Source organism: Cheilinus undulatus, linkage group 22 (genome assembly GCF_018320785.1).
Source record: "Cheilinus undulatus linkage group 22, ASM1832078v1, whole genome shotgun sequence".
Classification (NCBI taxonomy): Eukaryota; Metazoa; Chordata; class Actinopteri; order Labriformes; family Labridae; genus Cheilinus; species Cheilinus undulatus.
In genome coordinates this window covers 35,248,951-35,276,343 of record NC_054886.1, presented here as the reverse complement: position 1 = coordinate 35,276,343, position 27,393 = coordinate 35,248,951, and the positions used below count along the sequence as shown (strand labels likewise).

Genomic DNA, 27,393 nt, shown 5'->3' with positions numbered 1-27,393 from the left:
AGTGCACTTCAAGTGTTTATCAGTCATAAATTACTCTAAAGTGATCGTTACTGTATTTATTTATCTCTGGAGCTGATGTTAAAAGCTTAAATTCAGTGGTAATTACAAAAATAAAGAATAAATACCTCAAATTTTACAACGGATGCAGTGCAGTTCCCCGGTAAACGCAGTGGCGGGAAAGTTCCCCCTTTGTTACTAAAATGAAAAAGTTTCCTCTTGTTGCTAGGAGCGGCAGCTTCTCCCAGCGTGCACTCTGATTGGTCCGTAGTCCGTCACCGCAGGCCAATCAGAAGCCAGTGCGTCCGCCATGAGAATCCATAATCTGTCTTCTCCTACTATCCGTACTTCGTCAAAATAAACACAGAGATAAACTGTGTCCGTCATTGATTCAAGCCCTGGTCATTTTCTCGTCCTGCTGCATACATGGATTATTATAAAAATTGTGTTTTTGTAATGTTGAAATACAAACACGGCGTCGAGTATGGCCGTTAAAACAGAACAATAATGTTGAGTAAAGTCGGTGATTTGGGTGTGTTTTTCTGTCATTTTCTGCCCTGGTATCTGAGGCAGACCGGGGATTCTGTTCAGAGGAGGACTCGGTGCCGTTACCGGTGGTGGGCTGTAATGGCGGGGCTGTCAAGTTTGGCTAAAACAGGAACGATGGATTTCCTGTTTTCGTAAAACACGTACGTTCATTTCAAAATAAAAGCTTGTTCATAAGATTAAAGAACCGCAAAACACTATTCAAGTGTGGAAAAATAGGAATATTTAAAACTAGTTGTCTCTCAGCTTAATCAAACTTATATCTGTAAGTGTATAGGTTATGTTATTTGTGAATTGAGTAATAATGCCCAGGGCCTCATCTAAAAGCTCCACACAGCTTTTGGGAGTCCCATTTTACAGCTGACTATTTTATGAAATCTCATGATTGGAGGCTTTTAGTGCATTTTGAGTGATTTAAATTCTTGCAAAATAAAATGTATAGAAGCCCTATTTTTTTTTCAAGAACTTTATTTATTTTCAAATTTATTTGACACAAATGTCTTTCTTTTTCAAGAATCTTTCAGTTTTATTTACAAATTTTATTTACGAAAAATGCATACACAACAAATTTGAATGTGGTAGCTTTGCTGTCAACATACAGCTATTAAACAATAAATGTGAAAATAAGTAAAACTGAAAAAATACATAAGATTTGAGAATAAAATATGTAAAGCGCCAGTTTATTTCACATATAAAAGACTGTACTCGAAAGGTGTGGAAAGGTGCAAGAAAGCTAAATAGACATGATAAAGAATATCTTTTATTAAATTTAACCAAGTATGTCCAACACTGAATGACTGTAACTCGTTAATATGTTTAGTTAGCCTCGTTAAATAACTTGACCTCAAATAATTGGCATAAAGCCAACGACTGGCTCTCAGAGGGGCTTTTATTTTGTAATCAGCAAGAGCGAGAAGGCGGAAGTGTGTCGTCTGGTACCGCGCGGGCTTTACGTGTCGCTCGCGCTGATGGCGGCGGGGCTGGCGGAGGGTCGCACCGAGGAGGGAGAACGAGAAGGAGGGGAACCGGAGAAACGGAGACAGCAGGCCCCGGCGGTACCGATCACCGTGACGCCGACCGACCAACACCACCAACACCGACGGAGGGAGCAGCTAGGCCCGCGAGCTGACACAAAGGAGGACGGACGGATGGATGGAGCGGTAACGGTTGTTTTTGTTTATCTGCTAACCGGGAGATTCTGCCGTTAACGGCGGCTGGAGGGTCTGTCTGCAGGCTGGCTGGGGCTGAAAAAACACATCTGAAACACATTTTTACTTATCACTTCGTCTACTAATGAAAAATTCAAACTTAAAAGCTTAAACGGTGTGTAGCTGTCATATTTCTAACGTGTACACATGTGGCCCTGTGTATTTATGAGGGGGGAGGAGGGGGGCCTCACTATGGAGACCCATCAGGATATTAGGTCGTTTATTTGTTTCTAATCCCCCTATTACTCCCTTTGTAAAACTTAATTAAAATACATAAGTAGGCAGAAAATGAAAATTTAAAATAAATCAACTATAATAATGACAACAGGTTGGTAGGATCTAATAACTGGAGAACCTGTTCAGGTAGGTCATTTAAATCTTGGTACCGTCCTTGAGCTTAGAGCTGTGTTTATTTGACAGCTTTATATTTGGTTAAAAACCTCACGTGGTCTTTGTCTCTGGTGGGGACAGATGGAGGCCATTAACACCAGGCTGGTGGCAAAATATTGGTAAATAAACCTGATCAGTCAGTTGATTTTTCAACATAATGTTGATCATGAAAAGCCAAAATAAAGGTCCAGTCTGTATTTTGTTGTATAATTTAAAGAGTCACAAATCTCGTATTGGGAGCAAAAAGGCAGAAACCTCGAGCAGAACCAGACTCATTCGTGATCAGACATCCGTCATGACCACAAAACGTTTAGCCTGACAAACCTCCGATATACAGCGTTTGGGAAAGGTCAGAGCTTTTGAAAAAATACTCGAAGGATGATTGGATGAACGTTCGGTCTGTCACATCTTTACGGGCCAGTCAGGGCAACAAAACATGTGACGTCGTCACCGCTACCGAGGTGCACGTGCACAGCTACTGAGGAATTATGGAACGCTAACTGGACTATAACGTCTACTTCGGCGTTCGCATTAAAACATCAAATTTTTATGTCTTAATATGTAAAAATATTACGTCTTAACACGTTAAAACCGCATTAAGACAAAAGAAAATGCCGTGTTACAAGTACACTTTTAACGTATTAAAGGAACAGTGTGTAGAATTGGAGGCTGACGTAACGAACCACCACGTTGTCTACGGCAACGTTTTGGGGACAGAAGAGCAAAACGCGATTTTTAAATACAAACCTGCCCGCCGGTCCTGAAAGCTACCTGGAAGGCAGGTGGAGAAGAAGACTGACCTATAATCTATAAAATAATGGTTACAAAAATGAATGAATAAACCCTCACCTCGTCACTGCTGTAAATGATGTCCAGGCCAGTGCAACTATGGCGGAAGAGATTAGCGTGGATGCTGCTAAAGCGCCAGTTTTATCAGAACTTGACGACATTTCTTCATTAAAAGAAGAATAAAGAACAGCAGTGAGTTGTTTTCTTTTCAAAAACCACAAAAGTCGAGTACTGACATGTCTACAGTCGCCATGATTTAGTTAGTCCTCGGTAGCAGTGCACACGCAGCTCGATAGTGGCTACATCACATGTTTTGTTGCTCTGATTGGCCTGTAGAGATGTGACAGACAGAACGTTCGTCCAATCACACTCTTGAGTTTTTTTTTTTTTTTAAATCCCCTGCCCTTTTCCAAATGCTTAGTGTTGAAGGTTTACCAGATGGATCTGGTGTGTCAGGTTACGTCACAACTCCACCGCGCCCGAAAGTACTGCCCCTCGTCGCTGATTGGTCCCGTCATTTTCTAACCGGGCCCAAACGGCTCACACGAGAGCTTTGCAAGATTGATTCGCCAGTGAGAAACAAGGAAACGGGCGTATGCATCTGCTTTACAAGGTTAGAAAAAGTTGGCATCACATTAAACCTGGTAAAGATGCAAAATAAGCAGTATGCGTTACCTTGATATGAGGGTTTAAAGTCATCTTTTCAACATGCAAGTATCCTCTGACAGTCTGGGCCTATAACAGCATCACATCCAAGCCTGAGTACAAGCCTTCATCGAAAAGGGAATTTTGGAGCCTAATCCTGACAGTAGAACGGTTTTTGTTTCCCGGACACTGATTTATAGATAACTCCAAAGCAATGAGGCCTGATAATTCAAGGCTCCACCTCCCATATTATTTTTGAGACGTCAGGTACCATAAACCCTGTTATCTGTTGGTATAAGCTGAACTGAGTTGATCCAAACCTGAGTCACTGAACCTGCGTGTTCATTTCTCGGGTTAGGGTGAAGTGCCAGGGGTATCACTTGAATAGAGGTGTGTTTTTTACTGGAGGCACACTCCAAACCCTGTTATGGGAAATCTTGCAACATGTCAGAATGCATTGTGGTTCTTTTGATTTCAAACAAGTATTTATTTAATGGCTAGTAGCAGGATTGTCTTATTTACGTAAAGGTGTTGACAACCACTGATGACGCATGGATGAGTTGGGAGAGTTGTCCTATTTCGTGAGATAAAGTTTCACCTCTACCTCATGGGGTAATGGGTTCACTGAGCATGACAGTGTGGCGTTCCCAATATCTGACCATGCAGACGAAAGTCAGTCTTTGGGTCCTTGGTCCTCCTGGTCTTACTGAGGCCTGGACATTGACTGATGGCTGAGGGCAGTGACATTTTTGGTTGTCATTGTTAGACCATAGGTCTAAGACTGGTGTGTTCAGGACAGCAAGGGTATCCAGGACCCGGTGGGCTGAAGGCGGCGGTGTGCATCAGCTGGGAAAATACCTGGAGAGATGGGGCATGGGTCTAACGCAGACCTGGACGATGGAACGGCAAAGTGCCGAATCAGCGTATGCTCCCAGACCATACCTGAACCCAGGTGTTTAAAGAGGCAAGCAGTCCCTTGAAACTGAGAAGTGGGGTAAAAGTTTGAAAGAGGATTGAACCAAAGTTTTATCATTTACAGACCCTGAACTCCAAGCCACCATGGGCAAGGAAACTTCCCATTACAGGCAGAAATCACACACCTGGAACAAAATATGCCAGCATGCCCTGTCGGTCTAAGCTTATAGCAGCGTAACTGTGGGCTGGTCCAAGCCTGTCTCAGACAAACCTTAAAGTTTCGTTCAAACGCTTAAAATCTGAACATTTGCATCAACTGCAAAAAGCTGGGAGCAGCTAATCTATGTAGAAGATACGTAGTTGTTTTAAGTTTAAGACATACATGCTAGTATCAGGCGGTCTTAGCTTATAGCAGCATCCTTAAAGGTTGCCTCTACCAATGCTAACTATTAGCTTTATCCAAAAGAAGGCCTAGAGATGGTGTTGTAAAATCCTGAATGCTAACTGATTCCATAGACTGGGGCCTGATATTTAAAGGCTCAACCTCCCATACTAATTTTAGAACATGTAGATACCACAACAGGCATGCATTCTTAGAATGTAATGTTCTAGATGGGTGACATAAACTTATATAATGGAGGTCTGCTTTTGTCCTGTATGTTGTTGGTACATGTTCTGCAGCGTTTTGGACCATTTGGAGTTGAAATAACCCGGTCTAGTAGTTACAAATTCATGGGATATTTTTCTGCATCATTCTGAGACTGGATGTGAGTGATTTGTCTGACTATGAGCAAGCCATAGTAGCATATTTTTACTCTCGCTGCTTCTATTTAATAGATAGGACTTTGGAGTCGTCAGTTTTACGTGTGCAGCTTCTGGATTTTGGTCAAATACAACTTTAATAGCACTGCAGTTCTAAGATGCAAGCACAATCTAGGTCAGACAAGATGATTTAGCTTTCTAAGCAGCCTCTATCACTCAGGAGTCTGACTGAAGCAATGGTTTTCTGATACAAGTGGGTCTGTTTGGTTTATTTTCACATAGGCATGGTTCCAAAAAATGTTTTTACAGAACATATAATGCTGAAAATAATTTATGGGCAGAACTAGAAACTGTGTCATCATGTTTGCAGCAAAAACTTCGGAGGTCGACCTCGACAAAATCCTTGGTTAAATTATAATCTAACCACCAAAATGCTAAAATCAGTGCTGGCACCAAGATAATTCAAATTGGATGAGGAATGACTTTAACATAAGTATAATTCACAGGCATTTTTTTTTTCACCAGAAAGTCAAGTAAGAGGGTCTGATCAGAGCTGTTGTGATTTCAATTCTAAAACTTCAGTCCTGAAGACACACTTTAACATTTAAGGAATGAAGTTTTCAGCTGACACAGGTCTGCAGGTCCTGCCTAAAACTCCTCAAACATGTCTGTACATATGGCTGATATCTACCGCTGAAATACTGGTAGTAAATGTAGATGAAAATGGTCATATCTATAAAGATATATCTGTTAGGGATGCACAATATTATCAGCCAAATATCGGTATTGGCAGATATTATCCAAAAAAAAAAGGCAAATATTGGTATTGGTAGATATTAGCAAAAAATGCCAAATATCAGTTTCGGCAGATATTAGCGAAAAGACCAAATATTGGTATCGACAGGTATTAGCAAAAAAGCCAAATATCGGTATCGGCAGATTTTAGCAAAAAAAAGCCAAATATCGGTATTGGCAGATATTAGCAAAAAAAGCCAAATATCGGTATTGGCAGATATTAGCAAAAAGCTAAATATTGGTGTCAACAGACGTTAGCAAACAAGGCAGATATCCGTATCAGCAGATAACAAAATTTTTGCTGATGTTTACATCCGATATTTTGGCCGTGCATATCAGCATATATCAACTGTAAAATTTGTCCGCATATACTAATAAATTATTGAAGTTTTAGGCTGAACCAACAGAAATATGTATGTCGAGATCTTTTTCTTTAATTATCTCATTCTTTAAACTTTAACCCCTGAAAGCCTGTTGTATCATGTTTGATACATACTTTTATGATACCTCTATCTAATCAATATGATCAATAAATTACTAAAAGAAATGTCGGAATACAATCTGATAAATGATTTTTAAAAATGCCCTTAAGTGGATTATCAGTCACCAAAAACACCCGATGTATCAAATGAGATACAAAAAATATGTATGTCAAATTTTATGGAAATTTAGATTTTTTTGGATTTCAGTAGAAAGTGAAATAACATTTCAGTTCCAAAAAATTAGAATTTTCTGGCTATAATTTAGTTTTTAGGCTTTAAAGGGTTTAAGTGTGTTTTAAGAAAAAAAAAGTTTGTTTCTTTTTTAATCCTCAAACCTAAAATTGTGTTAAAAGAACGGGATTTTTAGTTATGTAAAATGTATTTAAATATCGGTATCGGCTAAAATGAATCTATAAATATGAGCATATATTATATAAGCAACAATCCAATATGGTGCATCCCTAATATCTGTCCTGTTTTTTCATTTATTCCTGATTCTTTGTGGATTTTTCTGACTGTTATTTCCTCATCTAGGCCAGGTACCAAAACTATTTTTTATTGATAAACAGCAGAATAATTCTTTACTTTAGAGATGAGTGCTCATTAGAGAACTTTAATTTAAACTCGTTTTACAGGGACAGATAATTATTTTTTTAATAACTGCAGCATCGCCGCTTTAGCCTGAAATAACTAGCTTTACAGGTGTAAACAATCATGTTTAACCCTATATCTCATTAATAATACAGTGATATTTAAAAATTGTATATTTCCCAACCCTAACTCACAGTTCACCTCTCTGTTAGATGCAGGTTTTTCTCTACTGATTAGCATATTCGCCTTGTTGCAGCCCAGTCTCTCTGCATTCACATATTAACTAAATATCCTTGTCAAAGTAGCTGTTCTTGTATATAACAAGGTAGCTACGCTAATACCCTTGGTAGTCTTGGTTGTTGAAACACCAAGATCAGACATTCAGGGCTCTTACTGAGGGGATCACATCAGCAGCTGATAGATCTGATGTCCTGACTTCTTTAAGCAGCTGTTTAAATGGAGAGAGAAGTGTGGTAAAGTTTTAGATGCACCCGCTGTTCTGTTGAAGTTGATATGTCACAGGTGTGTGATTTTTCTCCCAGATGTTTTGTATCCAGCAGGCTTGATTCCCCACTTAACCTGAACAACCTGTGGGTGCAAAAAGGCAACAGCAGAATGTTTAAGGTGTGTCCCTCTGTTTTCTGGCCGACTGCTGCCACATCAAACATGCAGCGTTGGCTGCAAATACCATTGTGGTCAGCTGGGGGGGGGTGTGCCATGCTGCCAAAACTCACCAGACTGCTGCCTGTCATCACCTTTGTCATATTTTTAGCTTTACGGTGCTATTAAAAAGTATTCAACCTTTTGAAAAATTTACTCTTTCTTAGATTTTATAAATCAGTCATGGTCAGTATAATTTGGCTTTTTTTTTTTACAAAAAAAAACAAGAACCTCATTGATGTCAAAGTGACAGGAGGTTTCTACAAAGTAATGTCAATTAAATAAAGAATAAGTGACTGCATAAATATTCCCTCCTTCTATTCAGTAGTAGGGCTCAACGATTTGGGAAAATAATCTAATTGTGATTTTTTTTACCCAATATTTCAATTATGATTTGATATGCGATTATTTCTGAAGTTCCTCATTTCATGTATTTTCCAATAAAAATGATCAATAATTCATTCTATATTATAGCCAGCACAATATTAAATTAAACTAGGGCTGGACAACTTTGAAAAAATATCTAATTGGGATGATTTTGACTCGTTTTATATAATTGGATATGAACTGTGTTCTTAAAGGGAATGATCATTTTTTAAAATAAATCTCATATTTAATGAGAAAAACAAAAATGAGGAAATTATTATATTTTTTGTACACTATTCTCAAAATATGCCACTAGAGTGATTGCATGATATATAATGCATAACGTCTCAGCTGCCAAAAAACAAAAAAAAAAATTCTCAGAACAAAACATTCTTGTTGTCTTTAAATCATTTGTGTGTAGCTTTCTCTGGATGCTTCGGCTCATTCTCTGACTGGAAAACAAATCTTCTCCCAAGCTGTGGTTCTCTGTCCTCCACATTCGTTTCACCCTCAACCTTTACAAGCCTTCCAGGGACAGCTGCTAAGAAGCATCCCCACGGCACGATGCTGCTGAGAAGCATCCCCATGGCATGATGCTGCTGAGAAGCATCCCCATGGCACGATGCTGCTGAGAAGCATCCCCAAGGCATGATGCTGCTGAGAAGCATCCCCAAGGCAAGATGCTGCTGAGAAGCATCCCCAAGGCATGATGCTGCTGAGAAGCATCCCCAAGGCAAGTTGCTGCCACCAGCGTGCTCCACAGTGGGGATGGTGTGTTTGGCGCCTTGTCTGATGGTCTAAAAGCTCCATTCTGGTCTCATCAGACCAAAGAACTTTCTTCCTCTAGACCATGGAGTCTCCCACAGTCCTTCTGGTGAACTCTAGTCCAGACTGAATCTGAGTTTTCTTCAACAGTGTCTTTCTCTAAAGCTCTGACTGCTGAAGAACCCGGCCAACAGTTGTTGTCTGCAGAGTCTCTCCATCTCAGCCGCTGAAGCTTGGAGCTCCTTCAGAGTAGTCATAGGTGTCTTGGTGGCCTCTCTCACTAGTCTCCTTCTTGCACGCCCACTCAGTCTGTGAGGATGGTCTGATCTAGGCAGATTAACACATGTGACATATTCCTTCATTTCTTCAGGATGGATTTAACTGAACTCTAGGCACACTGAGGTGATCCTCATTTCACTAACTGTGAGACTACCAGCACCAGGTGGTATTTGACATTACATATTCTTATTTATTTGGCATTATTTTGTAGAAATCTGCTTTAACTTTGACATTAAAGAGGGGTTTCCTGTTATTATTTGACTAAAAAGCCTAACTATATTGTCCATGATTGTTTTATTAAGTCCATAAAAAGGTAAAATATCCCAGTGGTGAATACTTTAAAGCTTCAGCCTTTAATGTAAACGTGTAGAATATTTTATACCTTTATTTTTAACAGTTTAAATTCAAACCAGTGGTTTCAGGCCGAGAGATGAAATGCATTGTGTGAATGATGGTCCTCTAAAGTATAGGATAACAGTGAGTGTGTGAACAGAGAGAGGGAGCATTGTGTCGGCTGGGGGTTTGAGCTGATGCAGTGATGAATATCAAACAGGCCTGTAGTAGTTTCTGCTGTGTATGTGAGAGACATACTGTTGTTCTGTTTATCAATAAACCATTGTCTCTCTCTCTCTCTCTCTCTCTCTCTCTCTCTCCAGTTTAGGACCTGTCTCGCTCCACCAGCCAGTGCGACTGCTACAGCTGCAGTAGTGTTTATGTGAAGCTGCATTAGGTGTTGTCTAATTGATAAACGCTGGCCTTCACAGCAGGTTTAATCAGTGAGGAGTGGTAGGAGTTCTTCAAACAGCAGCTTTGGGGACACTCTGAGTGCATATTGGTGCTAACCGCCTCTAACGATAGCCTTAGCCCATGAGCTTGTTAGCATGACTGTTGCAGGGGCATCTGGGGCCGCAGTGCTTCTACGGCCCTTGAGCCGTGCCTGAATACGTCTTTGTAATCTCGCCGAGTTATGAGCTCAGCATTTCCTCATCAGAGGACCCTCGTTGACACTGCCAGGCTAGCTTCTGTTTTACTGTGAAATCCTCTTAGCTTCAATGCAAACCAGACGCAGAGATTCAACGAGAGCATAAATCGTTTTGAAAATGTAGTGAGAGCACCGCCGAGGTCCAGAGTTCTGCAGCTGACGGCTCGTTAGCTGCTAGCGGCTGCGAGGAACAGGTAGCGGTGGCGCGGGGCTAGCTCCGGGTAGAGCAGGGGTGCGATGGAGTACCACTCCGGTGGCAGCCTGCCCCTGCTGGGGAGACCGCGGTACTGTCCGGGAGCCAACGCTAATGGAGGGTACCTGTGCGAGACGGGACACTGTTGTGGAGAGACCGGATGCTGTACCTACTACTACGAACTCTGGTGTAAGTTACTTTGCTGGGTTGAGTATTTGCCCCTCTCTGATTTCTTTTTTTTTTTTTTTTTTTTTTGCATATTTATCATACTTAAGTCTTTAAATCAGTGGTTCCCAACCTTTTTTTCCTCAGGGCCTCCCCTACTCGCATCAAAGAAAGCTAAGCCTCCTCAGACCCACTCGGAAAAAGTACACATCATTTAAAATTGTTTTTGTTGACAAAATCCCAACATAACAGACCCATATAGACTTGTTCTGGACTAAATATTGATGTGAAAACTATCCATTATTATGACAGTGCATTAGGACCACTCCTGCAAAAAAGAAAGACTAATTTCAAGAAAAAAAAAACAGGTTTAAAAAAATTAATTAATAAAAAAAAATACATTTTTATGACTTTAAAATGGTAAATGTCCCAGAACCCTGGATAAGAATTTTTAAGATTAAAAAGCTGACAAAAAAATCCAAATCTGACCAGTGTTTTCTTGTAAATTTTTGATTTTGTTCTAAAATTAGGATTTAAAAAACTTTAAATTTCTGAGTTTCTAATGTCATTTGAAGTCTTTTTTAAATTCTGAAATTTTGTTTGTTTTTTCTCTTAAATTCCTGACTTTTGAAAGTCTGAAGTGTTGTAAATATAAGACATTATAATCTCAAAAATTTGGATTTTTTTTCCAAACATATTTTTGACCTTTTTGATTAGAAATCTACAGATTCTTCTTATATTTTAATCTTATAGGTTGGCTCCTGTATCATCTTGTACATTAGGTTTGTAACCATGATTTGTTTTTAAAATGAACATCTAATTTTGACAATGTCAGAGCAGACAGGGTCCCGTGCCCCTTTGGAAATCTTTGGCGCCCCCCCTAGGGCAGTGGTTCTCAACCTTGGGGTCGGGACCCCCTTCGGGGTCATGAGACACTGAGAGGGGGTCTCCAGATTCCCTTAAAAAAACTAAGAATATTTTTTAAAATTACACTGTTGCCTCTTAACACAAATTTAGCAAAATTGTAACCAATTTTTATCTTTTTTTTCCCTACCAATTTCAACATCTTTTTGCCAGTAACAAATGTATTTTTGCCCATTTTAAACCCTTTCCACCACTTTTTTCTTCCTGTTTTTGCCACTTTGAAACCAATTCTTACAACTTAAGCCTAATGTTGCCTCTGTTTACCCATTATTGCCACTTTAAAACCCCATTTGACCACTTTTTATGTCCATTTTTTCCCATTTTAACCACATTTCGCTATCTAATACGCCCATTTTTTTCCAGTTTAACCAATTTCTGCCAATATTTGCCTTTTTTTCTTTCTCAGTTAACACTTTTTGCCAGTTTGTATAAATTTTTCGTCCCATTTTACCCAATTTCCATCCATTTTTGGCACTTTAGCACCTTTTCAGCCACTTTTTAATCCCCTTCTATCACTTATTATGCCTGTTTTTGCCACTGTATTCATTTTTTGCCATTTTTTCGGTTATTTTTGCTACTGTTATGTATTTTATGCCACTTACAACCCATTTCTGCTACTTTTAAAATCCAATTTCACCACCTTTCCCACCATTTTTTGCCATTAATAACCCATTTTAGCTATTTTTAACTTTTATTTTTTTATTTTTAAGAGGGCAACTTACTACACAAATGAATTAAAAAGATATTTGTTTCTTTGCTAAGCATATACCACAGCTTAACTTCACAATGGACCATGATTTTGCTGACCCCCAGTTTGGCTAGTCCCCAGAGCACTCTCCCATTTTCCCCCCTTGATGGCCTTGTCTCCACATGACTATTCCAAAATGTGCATGGCTGTGTTCAGCCACCTTCAGGTACGTTGGGGGTCCCCAGTCTCTGGCACCTTTATTTTGAGGCGCGAGTTGAAAAGGTTGAGAACCACTGCCCTAGGGGTCCCTGTCCCCCAGGTTGGGAACCACTGCTTTAAATGATGATTTAATTACTAAGGGAAAAAGCCACCCAAACCTACCTGGCCCTGTGTGAAAAAGGCATTACCCCCCTGGTCAATCATGAAGTAACCACATTTTTTTGTAAAGCTGAGTTCATCTTGGTTCCACTATCCACACCCAGGCTGGATTTCTGCCGGACATGTTGAATCCAGAATCCCTTAAATAGAATCTGACAAAGTGAAGTAGGCTAAAAGATCTCCAACATATCATGGAACCATCTAAAGAAGAAGAAATGAGAAACAAAGTCACTGACATCTATCAGTCTGGAAAGGGTTACAAAGACATTTCTAATGCATTGAGACTCCACCCAGCCACGCTGCGAGCCATGACCCACAAATGGAGAAAACTGTGAACAGTGATGAACCTTCCCAGGAGTGGCTGGCCTACCAACATGATTCCAAGAGCACATGGACGACTCATCCAGGAGGTCCCAAAATAACCCAGAATGGCATCTAAAGACCTGCAGGCCTCATTGACTCAGTTAAGGTCAGAGTTCATGACTCAGCCATAACAAAGAGACTGGGCAACAATGGCATCATGGGAGAGTTCCAAGGCCAAAACCACTGCTGAGCAAAAAGAAGACAAAGGCTCGTCTCACATTTGACTTAAAAAGTCCTGATGATCCCCAAGACTTCTGGGAAAATAACCTGAGGACTGACCAGACAGAAGTTTTGGAACATCAGACCAACAGTCAAACATGGTGGTGGTAGTGTGATGGTCTGGACCAGGACCTGGACCACTAGAACCATGAATTCTGCTCTTAAGCAAAAAATCCTGAAGGAGAATGTTCAGCGATCAGTTCATGACCTCAAGCTCAAGCACACTTGGGTCCAGTCCAGCAATCCCAAACACACCAGCAAGTCCACCTCTGAATAGACTGAAGACTAAATGAAGGTTTTGGAGCAGCCTAGTCAAAGTCTGGACTTAGATCTAACTGAGATGCTGTGATGACCTTAAACATGGCGTTCATGCCATTAAAACAATTCTGCAAAGAAGAGTGGGCCAAAATTCCTCCACAGTGATGTTAGAGACTCATTGGCAGTTTTCACAGACGCTTACTTCAGTTGTCAAGAGGGTCTGGCTGCAGCCCTCGAGCAAACCTCTACACTGGGGCATTTGGCTGGAGACCTCTACGGTGGGGCGAGACCTCTTCGCTGGGGTGTGACGTCATTGCCCAGTCCTCCGCTGGGGCGTGCAGAGTGTTAGCTGTTGTTAGCATGACTACACCACTGTGCTTATGACACATTAGCATAGCCCCGTACGCTATATTTGGGCATGCAGCAGCACACCCTGACCCCTACGCTGTCTATGCTGGACCATGCAGTAGCAGACGCTGACCCATACCCATGTATGGGTCTATGCTATTAAACCCCGACTGGTTCGGTTTAGGCGTTTAAATCCGACTGGTTAGATTTAGGCATTAAAACCCGACTGGTTAGATTTAGGGTCAGCCTGTCGGCAAGCGGATAGAGCTGAAATTTCGTCGCGGGTAATATACGTCACGCCCCAGTGTAGAGGTTTGCCCAAGGGCTGCAGCCAGATGCCTCTCTCAGTTGTTGCCTTCATGAGTGGAACCAGGTATTAGGTTTAACGACCTTTATACACAGGGCCATGTAGGTTTGGATGACTTTTTTCCTTTAATAAATGAAATATCATTTTTAAAAACTGACTTTTGTATTTACTCAGGTTATTTTTGTCTAAAAGTGGCAAATATTTATACTTTTACAGCACTGTGGCTACATGTGAGCATAGGTAGAGTCCTGACATAATCATGGACTCCTGATTGGATTTTGAATTCATTAGTAAAATGTTCTGGACCTGACTGTTAGCAGAGGAAGTGTTTTAGTCTGAAATATCACAATCATGTTTTTCAGGGTTCTGGCTTCTGTGGACGGTCCTCATCCTGTTCAGCTGCTGCTGCGCCTACCGACATCGGCGAGCCAAACTGAGAGTTCAGCAGCAGCAGAGACAGCGAGAGATCAGCCTGCTGGCTTATCACGGAGCCAGCTCCTACCCCTCCTCTATGCTGGACCTCAGTAAGACACCCCTCTGTCCCTGTTTACATTTAGCATTACCAGATCACTTCAGGCATTCAGATACAAAGCTGACTGAAGCTATGCATTGACAATGTCTTCAGTGACTGCGTTTACATGGACTTGAGTATCCCGGTTTCTCTTCGTGCATGTATACATTTTCAGAAACCAGGATATTACAGTATCCCCGTTTTGAGAAACCCAGTTTGGTACCTTGAGAACTCCAAAAGAAAACGGGATACTGTGTCATGTATATGCAGTATCCTGTTTTCTGGCTGCTCTAGACTATCTGCCCAGGCAACTGCGACTTTGATTTAACTAAATTTAACTTCAGACACTGTAAACACTGCGTCTGTGTCGCGGAGGAACAGCTGATCTCTGCCCAGAGAGAGTGACAGCTGAGCGGCTGTGTCTGCAGCGGATCAGTCTGTGAACTGATGGCAGTTTTGTGTCATAACTCGCGCATATTTATATAAAACATGAACTGAACAGTTTAATTTTACAGCCATGAATGAAACATGAGCGTAGTTTACTGTGGAGATAGAGAATGACCGCTCACGCCATGAGTTAGAGCTCTGTGAGCTGAAGATGGAAAGACGGCACTCAGTAAGCATCCTGCACAGTTTGTCAACTCCTCCCAGTCCTGAAATTTAGAAACAGCTCTTCCAGTGTACTTTTCAAAGTAAAAGCATAACCTTTTTCAAGGCCCATGTTGAGCTCACCCCATTTTTCACAAACTTTTATTTTGAAGTTTTTTCCAGGACAGTTACTTGAAGTGAAGTGAAGTGAAGTTAGGCAAGTTGCTTGCTAAACTTTAGTAGTGTTTAATAATAATACTTCTTCTAATAGTGATAATAATTTGAAATATCAAGTTATATTAAGCTTACTTATTTGAGATCTCCCTTTCCCTCCTTGCCATCCTCTCAGTCTCTTTTCTGCAGGTGTTTTATTACCTGTAAGCAAACGTTTTTAATATAAACAAGATTATTTTTGTTTTCTCCCATTGTTGGAATGAGGTGGGTACCATTTCTACAACGTGATGTTGGCATTTAACTGTGATAAACCCAAAATAACAGTGATCTAATTCTTCTCAACTTTCAAACTTACCTCGTCTGGTGTTAGATAACATCACAACTATGTGTGTGCAAATTCAGTGATCAGAAACCAGGATACTAGTTTTTCTCATGTATACAGGAATAGGAATAACCGGGTTTCTCTGTGCCCATGTAAACACAGAATCCAGAATATGATAAAAACCGGGATATGACTCATAACCGGGATACTCAAGTCCATGTAAACGCAGTCAGTGACAACCTGCAACTGGAAAACCCTTCCCTGCCTCAAACCACAACCCATTCATCCTTCATGTGGCTCTTAGGCCTACCATGGCTTGGTATCCATTTATACCATGTGCAGTGAGGTGGCAGTGTCTCTTTCACAACTCCTCACCCTCATTTTGTCATAAACAAACTTTTAAATGAAACAGTGTTGTGCTACCTCTGGACATTTGGATGTGTAAATTACCAAAAAGAGAAAACTGCTTAACAAATGCAAACAAACAAATAGAGCAACCTGAAGCTAAGTTCATAATCAGCAACTACAAACTAGTAATAATAATAATAATAATAATACATTTTATTTGTAACGCACTTTACATTTAAAGAAAATCTCAAAGTGTAGTAGTAGTGTAGTAGATATCTGTTACTTCACTGACTTTTCCACACTTGCCTGTTTTCAGGTTTTCTGGCATCTCTGAAGCTGCCATCCTACGAGGAGGTGGCAGCTCAACCCTCCACCCCCCCTCCACCCTACAGCTCAGTGTTTACCACCCCACGCTACCCACAACCCCCCCGCGCGACGGACCCCCACCTGCTCACGCAGCATGGCCCACTGCTGCACCAGACGCTCAGTGATGGTCCGTCTTCGCTCAGCTCAGACAACAGGTAAGAACACAGTTGCAGCTACCACTTCTACTGCTTCTTCTTTATTTGTACCCCAACAATTCTTACAAGACTATGAAGTTTTGGAATCACCTGGCAGTGCATATTTTCATAGTACCCACTCATTATAGGCAGGGTCATCATAGCACAGCTACAGGAAGCTGCTGTAACGTCACACAACAGCAGTGGAGGAAATTGCAGTGACAGTGTACCTAGGTATTCTGCTTCTCTTTGTCACAGCAAGGAGACAAGTTTGGCCAACTATGGTTGCAAGCAGACAAATACTATTGAAATGTGCAGGAGAGTCACAGTTTGATTCCTGTGTTGGATATCCCACTGGTGACACTCCACGGTTGGCAGTCAGGCACCAGGCCAGGCCCTCATGGAGAAAAAAAAAAAAAAAAAAAAAAAAAGGAACAATCTGAGCCAAGACAAAGCTGGTACCACATATTAGAAAAGCTCCCTGCTCCAGGGGTGGTGGTTATTGATGGATTAGTTTAGTGGTTTTCAAACTTTTTTCACCCAAGGCACACCTAAGGTTAAGCCAAAATCTCAAGGCACACCATATTTAAAATAATACGAAGTAGACTTTTTAAATAATGTTACAGTCAAGGTGGCCTATAAGGGGAGATAAATGGGAGAGCTATCAGGGGCCCAGCCAACTGGGGGATCATGGAGATGGCAAAAGTGGGCAAAAGGTGGCAAAAATTGGTTAAAGGTGATGACTAAACATGGCAAAATTGGGCAAAAAGTGGCTAAACAAAGTCAGAAATGGGCGAAAATTGGTAAAAAGTGGCCAACCAATGGGTTGAAATTGGCCAAAACTTGTTGAAAGTTTCAAAATAGTGACAAAAATGAGTTATAATTGGCCTAAAAGGATTAACCGTGTAAAAAGGTGGTAAAAATGGGATAAGAGTGATAAGAAAAAATAGCAAAAAGTGGTCAAAGGCAAAAGTGGGCAAAAAGGTGGCTAAATAGATCACATTTGAAGAAAGTGGCAAAAAGGGTTCGTTACTACAAGGTGGTAAAAAGGGGTTAAAAGTGATGGGAGAAAATTTCAAAAAATGGGCAAACAATAGCAAAATTTTGCGAAAAGTGGCAAAGAGGTAGAAAAAATTGGTTAAATGTGGGCAAAAAGGTGGCAAAAATGGGTCAAAAGTTGTAGTAAGAAGCAGCAAAAATGCAGTCAAAAGAAGTGGCAAAAATGGGTACAAAAAATGTTTAACTTAAAAATAGCACGATTTAATAACTTTAACACCAATTCAACCCAATTGCCATGCTTTTCAGCTCTTAATGAGGTAACTGTTAGCCAGGATGCTAGCACCAATGCTACTGATCCAACACACATGCATCGATATCATCAACAAATCCCAACTGGGGTGGCCTGGTTACAGTTCTTGCCATAAAGTTGTAGTAGTAACATACGGCACACCTAGACTTGCCTTAAGGCACAATAAGCACACTTGGCACACCATTTGAGAACCACTGGATTAGTTGATGTTAATGTTTTCACAAACTTTAATTGGGCCTTGAAGCACTGAATGATGATAGGTTGAGTACCTGAAGCATTCAGAGGACCAATGGAGCAGCAAGTTGAATTGCCCGGATCTGTTGCTGAAGCAAGATCAAACACCAGTAAGATTAGTGTTAAAAACAGGAGGGTTAATGGGATCTGATAAGAGAGGGGCACTACTCTACCCACTGGAGCAGCCACCCAAAGTCTTCAGCCCATCTTCTGCATACTTGACTCAGACCTGCAGCCTCAAGGTGAAAGTCCATCTCACTCACTTCTCCTAAAAAATTCTCTCTTCAGCTCTCCTTTCAAATGAAGACAAATACAGAAAATGACCAGTACTGTGCAGAACTTTTAGGCATGTTTGGGCCAACATTTAAGGCTAAAGTAAGGCGTAGATGTGGCGTAAGCTGCCTGAGGGCACCATCAGGGCAGGAAGGAGGATTGACACAACCCTGGTTGTGCTCTGGATGCCCTTGGGGCATTGGAAAAATAATCAGTTGAAAAAGATAACCACATCTTTAGGGTGGAGTTAGCAATGGATGTGGCGAATAAGTATGTCCTGGGTTGCCGATTGGGTGAGTTATGGTGTTGCCATGAGCCCCTGGCCATGCTGTGGATGTCCAAAGGGCCCTGAAACCACTGGCAGTCTACATGCTTATTACCAGGGGGCGGGTCTGGACAAAAGAGATGCCATCTAGCTTGACCTTGACCCCGTGGTTAATCTTTAGTGCCTGATATGCCCAAAATTTTTGCACAGTACTGTATGCTCAACTGCAGGTGATAGGTTAAAGGTTGGAAGTGACAGAACAGACAACTCTGCAAAAATGTTTTAATCTGTAAACTGTACAAAACATGAGAGGTCATTTTAATCTTGGATTTTTGGACTTAGGTGGAAATGCAAACATTAGCCAGTATGAAAAAGAGGTTCCTGGGACTTAGATTTTGGCCTCCATAGTAGGAATCCCAGTTTGATAATGCTTCATATGAATGCTGAAAATGCTACCGAGAAAACTGTTTGATCCTTTGAGAGCCTCTATAAGTGGAGGGTATGTCTGCATACTTACCTGACTACAGAAACATTATTAAGTCTGACCTGAGGTCCTCTTATGCTGATTGGTTAGGGATGTACACTTAAAAATGGAACCACTTTCCCATGTTCTCATATTAAGGAGGATAATGTCTTCTCTCTTGCAGCTCCAGTTGTTCCTGTGACTCCTGCTGCCCCTCCTCACCTTGTAGCTCCTCCTTATCTGCACCTGTCACGTATGAGACTGATACAAGCCACGCCACCACACCCAGTGAGGTGACACCCTTCACGCTCGATGTCACAATGGAGACTATTGCTGCTGCCGCAAACTGTTTGGAGGTGAATCGGACACGATATGAGTCTGAGAGGACTGCTGCCGCTGTGGCCATCGACATCGGCGATGAAGTTGCTTCCAGGGTACAGGAACCAGTTGCCACAGACTCATCAGCTCCCAACCAGACTGTTACTGTGGCGCTTGTTACCAAGGCTGCCTCCCCTACTCCTCTGCCCTCTCCTGGATCCGAGGTGGCTCTTCCAGCTGAAACTTCATCTCCCATAAAGCTAGACCTAGAAACCTGTCCCTCAATAGTTAGCGAATGTAGCTCAAGTACGCTCCCTAGTCCAAGCGTTGACACAACACGCACCTCCAACCTAACCATAAGCATTGTGAACATCCCTACAACAACCCATTCACCTAAAACCAACTTAATGCCAGACCCCGCTACCATGACAGCTTATAATTCTGACATCAGTGCAGTCACTGAACCCCTAAAAACCCTTGATCTAACAAGAACTTTTGATACAGCCAATGTTCCAAGTAGCCCAAGTCCTGCACCTTCCCCTGATGAAGGAAAAATATCAGCCCTAATGATAGGCTCTCCTGGCCTCCAAACCCAAGACCCACATCCTAGCCTTGTGGCGATTCCAGCACCTACAATCCCTACACAAGTTCAAGCCCCTGAACCTTCGATCCATACTCAAGCTTCAAGCCCAGTACTTACTAACAATATTCAATCTACAAGCACAGTACCCAAAAAACCTACCCAAACTTCAATCCCAGTATCTGCAAACCTTACCCAAGACCCAGATGTAGTACCAACAAACTTTATTGAAGATTCAAACCCGTTAACTTCAAACCCAGCACAAGTTCCAGTTCCAGAGCCTTCAATTCTTACCCAAATGTCAGTCCCAGTATCCACACACCTTACAAACCTTGCCCTGGATTCAAATCTAGAATCAACAATCCATTCCCCAGTTTCAGACCAAGTACCAACAGTTACCCAGGCTCCTTCAAAATCTACCCTAGTGCCAAATTTACCTCTTGAAATCCCTGTAGTTCTAGACTGTGAACCTATTCTAACTCCAGACCTTGCACATCAAAACTTAGCCTCAGATGCAGCTCCCACTTCTCCAACATCAACCCACTGCCAGGTTCCAGAACTGTCAACTGGGTCAAGCCTAGCTTTGAGTATCATAAGCCCAAGGTCAGACCAGCCCCAGCATCCAGGACCTGTTGCTGTTCTTGTATCTCATCAAGATCCAACCGCAGTGCCAGCCAGTTCAGGCCCTTCTCTAGTTTTGCCTCTGTCGTCAGATTCTGACCTCGTCCATCGCTCAGCATCAAGTGTCCAGGCGGGTGTAAGGACTGGATCTGGTTCTAATGTCAGCAGACCAACAGAAGACACCTCCTGCTCCTCCTGCCCAGCCATAACCATAGAACCTGAAGTTTCCTACACCCTGTCTCAATCTCCCCTGACAGTCCTTTCTCCATCCTCCCCCTCACCCCAGTCCCTGCCTTCTCCCCCTTTCTTCCCTTCTGTTCCAGCCCTGTCTCCAAACTCTCCCTCAGCCCCAGCCTTATTCCTGGACCCCCTAACCGCTCTGCACCAGTCAAACAAAGGTGGATCGTCCTCTGGCCATGCCTCCTCCCTCTCCCCCTCGCCACGTGCCACTCAGTCACCTCCCAAACAGACTCTCTTCTCCCCCTGCGTGGACATCTTCGAACCAGAACCCAGCTGGGAAGACGGGGACGAGGAAGATCAGGAGGACAACGATGACGACGAAGACGAGGATATCGGAGCAGATGAGAGCCAGTACAGACATCGGCGGCTCACTGGTGACTCTGGGATCGAGGTGTGCAGGTGTCGAATGGAGGAGGAGGAAGAGGAGGAGGAAGAGGAGAAGGGGGAAAGGACGGAGGACGGCAGGAGAGCAGGAGGAGGGGAGAGAGATAAAAAAGGAGTTGGAAGCACTAATCTCCATGACAGTGTGGACTGCCCTGCCAGAAGTCAAATAACCACAGAAGAAGATGGTTTACTTTGCAACCCAACCTCCACCACCACATCAACATCTGAGGACAGTGGCAAAGCTGTTGTTGTCATGGAGACAGTGTGATCGACTGGAGTAGGTGGATCAACCCTTGGTTGCCCAAATATTGGGGGAACTATAAAGACTATTGGAATCCACTGATCAACACTGTTTTAAGTTGTTTGGAAACTTGGAGAGTGTTTAACACCAACAATGGTACTTAAGGTTGAGTTTGGTCACTATGATAAATGTCGGTTGTTCAAGTGACTAGCATAGATGTTTGATGTTTACTAGGAACAGATTCAGTAGGTTAGCATTTGGTCGTTACAAAATTTTCTTCAACTGGGAGTTGGAATTTACATCGGCTGTTGTTTGATTGGTTTAACCACAAGAGTGATGCTCTTTTTTGAGGACAGGCAGACTGCGCCATGGGTTAATTCAACTCAGACCGCTAGAGCATAATAGTGGTGTTGTCACTGGTATTCAAAATATCAAAGACCACCCCCCCACCCACTCACCAGTTAAAATGCCTTCACCTTCATGCTAAAACTTTACCAGAAGGACCTTGCTAAGGGGACTTGCACTTTGTCTTTAGTTTAATGTGGTCATGTCCATCAGAGTAGCAGTAGAAGGTGGTGAATTTTGTTGTCGAAATCAGCGTGATAACAACGTACCTAGGTTTCCCTCATCTTTCAGAGAAAGCTGTGCTAATAAACAGTCAGTCAAAGTTGCAAATACTGTAGGGTTGTGCAGTAACGAGTCCCAAACCCCAGAATTGAGTTAGCAGTTTAGAACTTGTGGGTCCATCCTCCTAAAGTCTTTGGGATTTTGAATGGGTTTCTGGTTACTTGTCTGAAATAAGGTCCCATATGTTTGTCTTCATTTTGAAGTGCCCCACTTCTGGATTCAGAGCTTCTTCACATCTTTGCCGACAGATAGCTAAACAGGACTACAAAGTTTGTCCATGACATTGAACGTCAGCATCCTAAATGTTGATTAATCTACTAGTTTGCCTTTCATGTGACACATGTTTTGAGCTAAAACCAGCTAAACTAAAAAAACAAAAACACTGGTGAGGACCCCTAGCGGATCAAAATAATTTTCTTTATTAGCCGCTTTAAAAAATGCTCTGCATTTCGGGGGATTTTCCCTGCAGGGAGGCGGTTTTCAGGGTAGTTACCCCGCGGCGGTGTGTAACCAGCTTTGGAGTTTTAACCTTAGAAGCATGTTTTTGTTCTGTTGGAGGATGACGCAGAACCCATTTGTAGAAAACATGGAAACTCCATACAGAAAGGCCCTGTCTGAGCAGGATTTAGATTAGGAACAGAGCTGACCCCTTCATGGCCTTGCAGCCCACCAAAATCAAATGAAAATTAAGATTAATCTAAAAAAATATATTTTTCAAATTTAAACTTTGAAATGCACAAGTACCAGAAACGGCTAAAAAGACTGATGGAAACATGAACTAGAACTTTGAAAAGGAGTAATAAGAAAATTTGATAGATATCTATAGGGTTTACCTACCTATTTTACAAATACATATCCATCTTGAGTGGTAGGACGACGTTGACACAGAGAAGTCAAAGCGGTGGGACTCTTTCCCAAATGTCCAAACGGGTGCTTCTGCCCCTGATAGAGATGACGTGTAAATTCCTACACTTGAGCGACTTTAAATAGCCGACGTTTAGCCGAGGACACCTCACTTGTCCTGGGAGATGACGAAGGTTTGGAAACGTGCCGGGACAATTTGGCTGTTTTGGAAAATAAGTGTCTTATGTAGGAGGATGATTCACAGTGTGACTGACAGAGGGAAGACTGATTCATTGATTAGCTGAAAAGTATTCATGAAGAAGTCTGTCAGGAGAGCGGAATGAAGTGGGTAGTTTATGAAAAAGGAGAAATTTCTCGGATCTGATGCTCGCACGGCGACTTGATCCTATATGGAAGATTTCAAAGAGGGCGAAACGTTCGGTTTTCTGTGCGTCAGCTTTTCAGAAGAGAAAAGCTTTTGCATGAACCAGAATCAACAATGGGCGCTTTTAGACAGAAACAAAGCGGCAAACAGAGATGAGAACACGTCATCTTTCCTGTCTTTGTGTCTTTCTCTGAATTCGAGGTCGGGTAAAACAATACATTGAGGACAGAATTTATTCAGTCCCAGTTTAAACACAGGATTTTCTTCGAGAATCCAGAACATGCTCATGAATGTTGACCCGATGGACAAAAAAATCTCTGTTGAAGAGTTGGAAAACACTAATTCAGGAGGTTGTAATATATTGATGTTTATGTCCTTTCAGATTCATAGACGAGTCGATATTTTGAGATAAAAAGACAAAGGTAAACTATATTTTGTCAATGGCAGAGTTATTAACATAAGTGTAATAATATATGGTGATAAAGTTAGCAATTAGCAATATTTTTCAACAGAAGGGCCCCTGTGAATAAATACCCTGTCCAGAAAAAAGCCTGGATAGAGAAAGACACTGACTTTCGAATGAAAAATACTTAAATTTTTGTTTGTTTAAGCTTGTCTGGTGTGTAACAGACAAATGAATTCTTACCCACAATTTCCACAAGGTCCATGTGCGCAGGGTCCAATACATGCCATAAAGTGCGCAGCGTGGCTGGAGCTGCACAGATGGACTATGTGGACATTGGGGGTTTTACACTTTAAGTTATGCCATTACTGATCCCAAGACATTTATTTTACTGTTTTGTCTAAATCCTTCTTCAATAATGAAGAAGGCCTCTCTTTGTTGAGGCAGGGTGCTCCCCTTATAACTGGAACACAAGTCAGATTGTAAAAGCGGGATCTCTTTGATTTTCCCTCAACTTGTCCTATACCTAATCCTTAAAAGTGCACTTGTTTTTCTTTGCTGTTACTGTGAGCTTTGTTAGCAAGTTTCACAACTGCGTGTTGTTCCAAACTTAGTGTTGGAGTTAAATTTGACCCATTTGAAGACAAGAGAGTGCAGGGACATCAGATTGTACTCAAACCAGAACTCCAAAGTAAGACCCAGGAGACTGAAGGTTGGAGAAAGTAATGCTCTAAGGTTTCTGTGAACGTATGGCGACCACTGAGGACCAGGGAACTGGTCATGGGACAACTTTCTCCTTTACGGATAACTTTAAGTCAGCCGTCTCCAATGAGAACACCTCGAGTCTGGTTGATTGACCCTTGTACCTTGTGTCAATGCTGCATTACAACATGGACTTCATGTACTTGTTTACCCATTCTTACAGCAGATGAGGGGTATGGAGGATGCCCAATGGGGACAGAACTATGTTGCACACCATTATGACAAAAGCAATGTCCAGACATGGAAAGGACATGTTTGACTACAGTTTCAGCAAAGGAATGGACGGATTGTTACCACGAGTCTTGACCGTCAGTTTGGAAACCAGTTTTCCAAGATTTAAGTCGTACATGAACAGTTAATCAAATCTTTTATTTTCACACCTTTTTGGTTGCTTTCACATATCATGGAATCCAGTTTGAGCAGATGTGGACTGAGGAGAGCTCCAACTCCTTCTCTGGTGGCATCTTGGATTTGTTCCATACCTTAAAAGATGACTGCTTTGACTGAATCCAGGCCAGCGTTGCTTCTGTTGACTAAGATTTTGTAGAGGCTGAAGGACCTCCTCGAAAACGCTCAAGGGTGACACCGATCCGTTGATGTTGTGGTTGATGGTGTTTTTTTGTTTACCTTAACTAATAGGGTTGTATATCTTCATGGTTACAGAGTGCCATTTCTACTTGACAACTGTTACAACTTAGCATTAGATAGAGCTGTTCTCGCTCTGTGTGGATGTGGACTTTTGACCAGAGTGACTGTGGAAATGTTGTCTCAAATCTATCTGTAACTGGTGTTCACAAATACTTTGCAGCCCTGACATCAGCCACATGAAAGGGACGTTGCAACCTTGTGTTAGGTCAAATTCTTCTATCTCCTTAGTACTACTGTCAAACACAGTACCCATTATGTACTCCATACTGGGTTCAACAGTAGTATGCAGTTCAGCTGCCAGTCAGTCATTATTCTGCAGCGGCCTGGCTTTGCTTAGTTTCAATCTTGGAAAATGGACGTACATAATTCACTTATTTAAATCCCTGAATTACTCTGAGGATGAACCCTTATTTACAACAGTGCCAAGGTTCAGACAACAATAAAACTTATTTACAAGCAAAACCATCAAAGAAGGCTATGGCTAGCAGTAAAAAGTGGGCAAGAAAGGAACAACGAAAGTCCCTGTGTTAAGAGTTGTGGACAATACAATTTTATATCTAAAATTAAAAAGCGTTGAGAAAGTGAAAAAAAGGCAGCATATTAAAAGCAGTGACAGCTAAAACAGTGGTTCTCTAATGGTCTGGGGTCAGGTCAGGTAGGGGTGCGTATGATGGGTCGGCACTTTGCCCTGTCAACCTTGGCCCTGTGCTGCTCTGGCCTCCTGATAGCCATCATTCAGGCCCATGCCCTGTCTTCCCAGCTGACCCCTCCATGGCGCATGCAGCCACCCCTGAGGTCTGGTCAAACCCAAGGGATACTGGGCACTCAGGCCTGGGAAAGCATGTCAGGTTCCCATAGAAGCACAGCTGCCACTCTCGTACCATGCAGCTGATCCTTTCCACCCCCACTCCTATAAGCACAGCAGCGTCAGACACAGGGTCTTGCCAATGATAACCAAAAATGCACCAAAGGGAAGTCGTTATATAGAAGTCCAGTTGGCGCCTTTTACCATCAGTCAGTATCCAGGCCTCACAACAGAATTGTAAGACTGGGATGACCAAGGACTGAATGTCAGGGGTAAGGACCCACCAAAACTTCATTTATTTTTTTTTCAGCCAATCAGAATAGAATAGTTGGACCTCAAACAGTACAAAATGTGGTAGAACACAACAAACAAACTGAGCTTTATAGACTTATGACCCTTTTTCCAAAACATACGTGTGACCCACTGAAAAAAGCGCTGTGACTTTTGGTTTCTGGCCAACCTGTCCATTTATTATCTATATTGTTTACCCCATTCCGGGTCATCAATTCCAGCTGCTATTGGGTGAGAGGCTGGCTACACCCTGGACTGGGGCCAGTCAGTGGCTGGGCTGACCTATGTGCAATTTGGAGAAACCACTTAACCTAACAAGCATTGTTTATAGTCTGTGGGAGGAAGCCTGGAGATCGGATGTATGCACAGGGAGAACATGCTAACCCCACTTAGAAAAAAGCCCTGACCAACTGAGATCATAACCAGGAACCTTCCTGTTGTGAAGCAGAAGCGCTAGCCCCTGCACAACTGTTGAGCACCACTGGTTTAAAATCAACGAAGTCAGCAATTAAAATACTAGCAGTGGAAGGCCATTGTAGCAATTCAAAGAAAGTCAGTTCACCGGTACTTGATTCACCTAACTCTGCTGTAAATGAGATTGATGCTAATGCTAATAATGCTAATGCTAAAGATACACACAAGCTGGGTTTCCATTACACTTGGAACTGCGCAAAAGCTAAATAGCGCAATAAAAACTGGTAATGGAAACACTTGAATTTCAAAAAAACCCTAAAGTATCACTAAAAAGCTTTTACGCTTCCATGAGGAGGTTTTCCGGGTGTTTCGATATAGAAATATATCGCAAAAGTGCAATGGAAACCGTTTTTCTGCATTTACAAGTCACGGGACGTGACGTACGGTGTCACATGACCGGTCACTCCGAGACAACGTGGCACGGTACTTGTGGGCAGAAGAAGAGACGAGACTTTTCTTAACATCATACTTCTACCTTTGCACGTGGCTTTTACCATACATACAGACTTTACCTCTGAACTATCATCTGTTGCCTTCGTCTTTTGTTCAAAATTATCAAGGCAACCGCCGTAGATGTAACCAAAACCGTACCAACAGGTTTTGAGCGTCAAGCTTCCCTGCAGCGGATTCACGCGAGGTGAGATTTTACAAGAATTGCAAGGCTTTTGCCCAAAACTCACTTCAGTAGAAATGCATTCAAAGCGCAATTGTACTTAATCGAAATTTAAGAAATATCGCTTTTATTTTGTGAAAAACTGTAATAGAAACC

General features: G+C 42.0%; 1 protein-coding gene across 1 annotated transcript; it reads left to right on the top strand.

Annotated features, from left to right (window-relative positions):
* The first annotated feature begins 1,532 nt into the window (after positions 1-1,532).
* On the top strand, positions 1,533-27,039 carry LOC121504392 (mucin-2-like). The gene is made up of 5 exons (XM_041779108.1): positions 1,533-1,703; positions 9,847-10,554; positions 14,378-14,539; positions 16,275-16,479; positions 19,187-27,039. The coding sequence occupies exons 2-5, from the start codon at positions 10,410-10,412 to the stop codon at positions 21,411-21,413; spliced, it is 2,739 nt and encodes a 912-aa protein (XP_041635042.1). The 5' UTR covers positions 1,533-1,703; positions 9,847-10,409; the 3' UTR covers positions 21,414-27,039.
* Positions 27,040-27,393: the final 354 nt, after the last annotated feature.

Excerpts from the sequence above, each read along its gene's own strand:
- LOC121504392 (XM_041779108.1), top strand. The coding sequence starts at position 10,410 with ATGGAGTACCACTCCGGTGGCAGCCTGCCCCTGCTGGGGAGACCGCGG. Across the intron at positions 10,555-14,377 it reads CTACTACTACGAACTCTGGT|GGTTCTGGCTTCTGTGGACG; the intron begins GTAAGTTACTTT and ends CATGTTTTTCAG. Across the intron at positions 16,480-19,186 it reads TCGCTCAGCTCAGACAACAG|CTCCAGTTGTTCCTGTGACT; the intron begins GTAAGAACACAG and ends TCTCTCTTGCAG.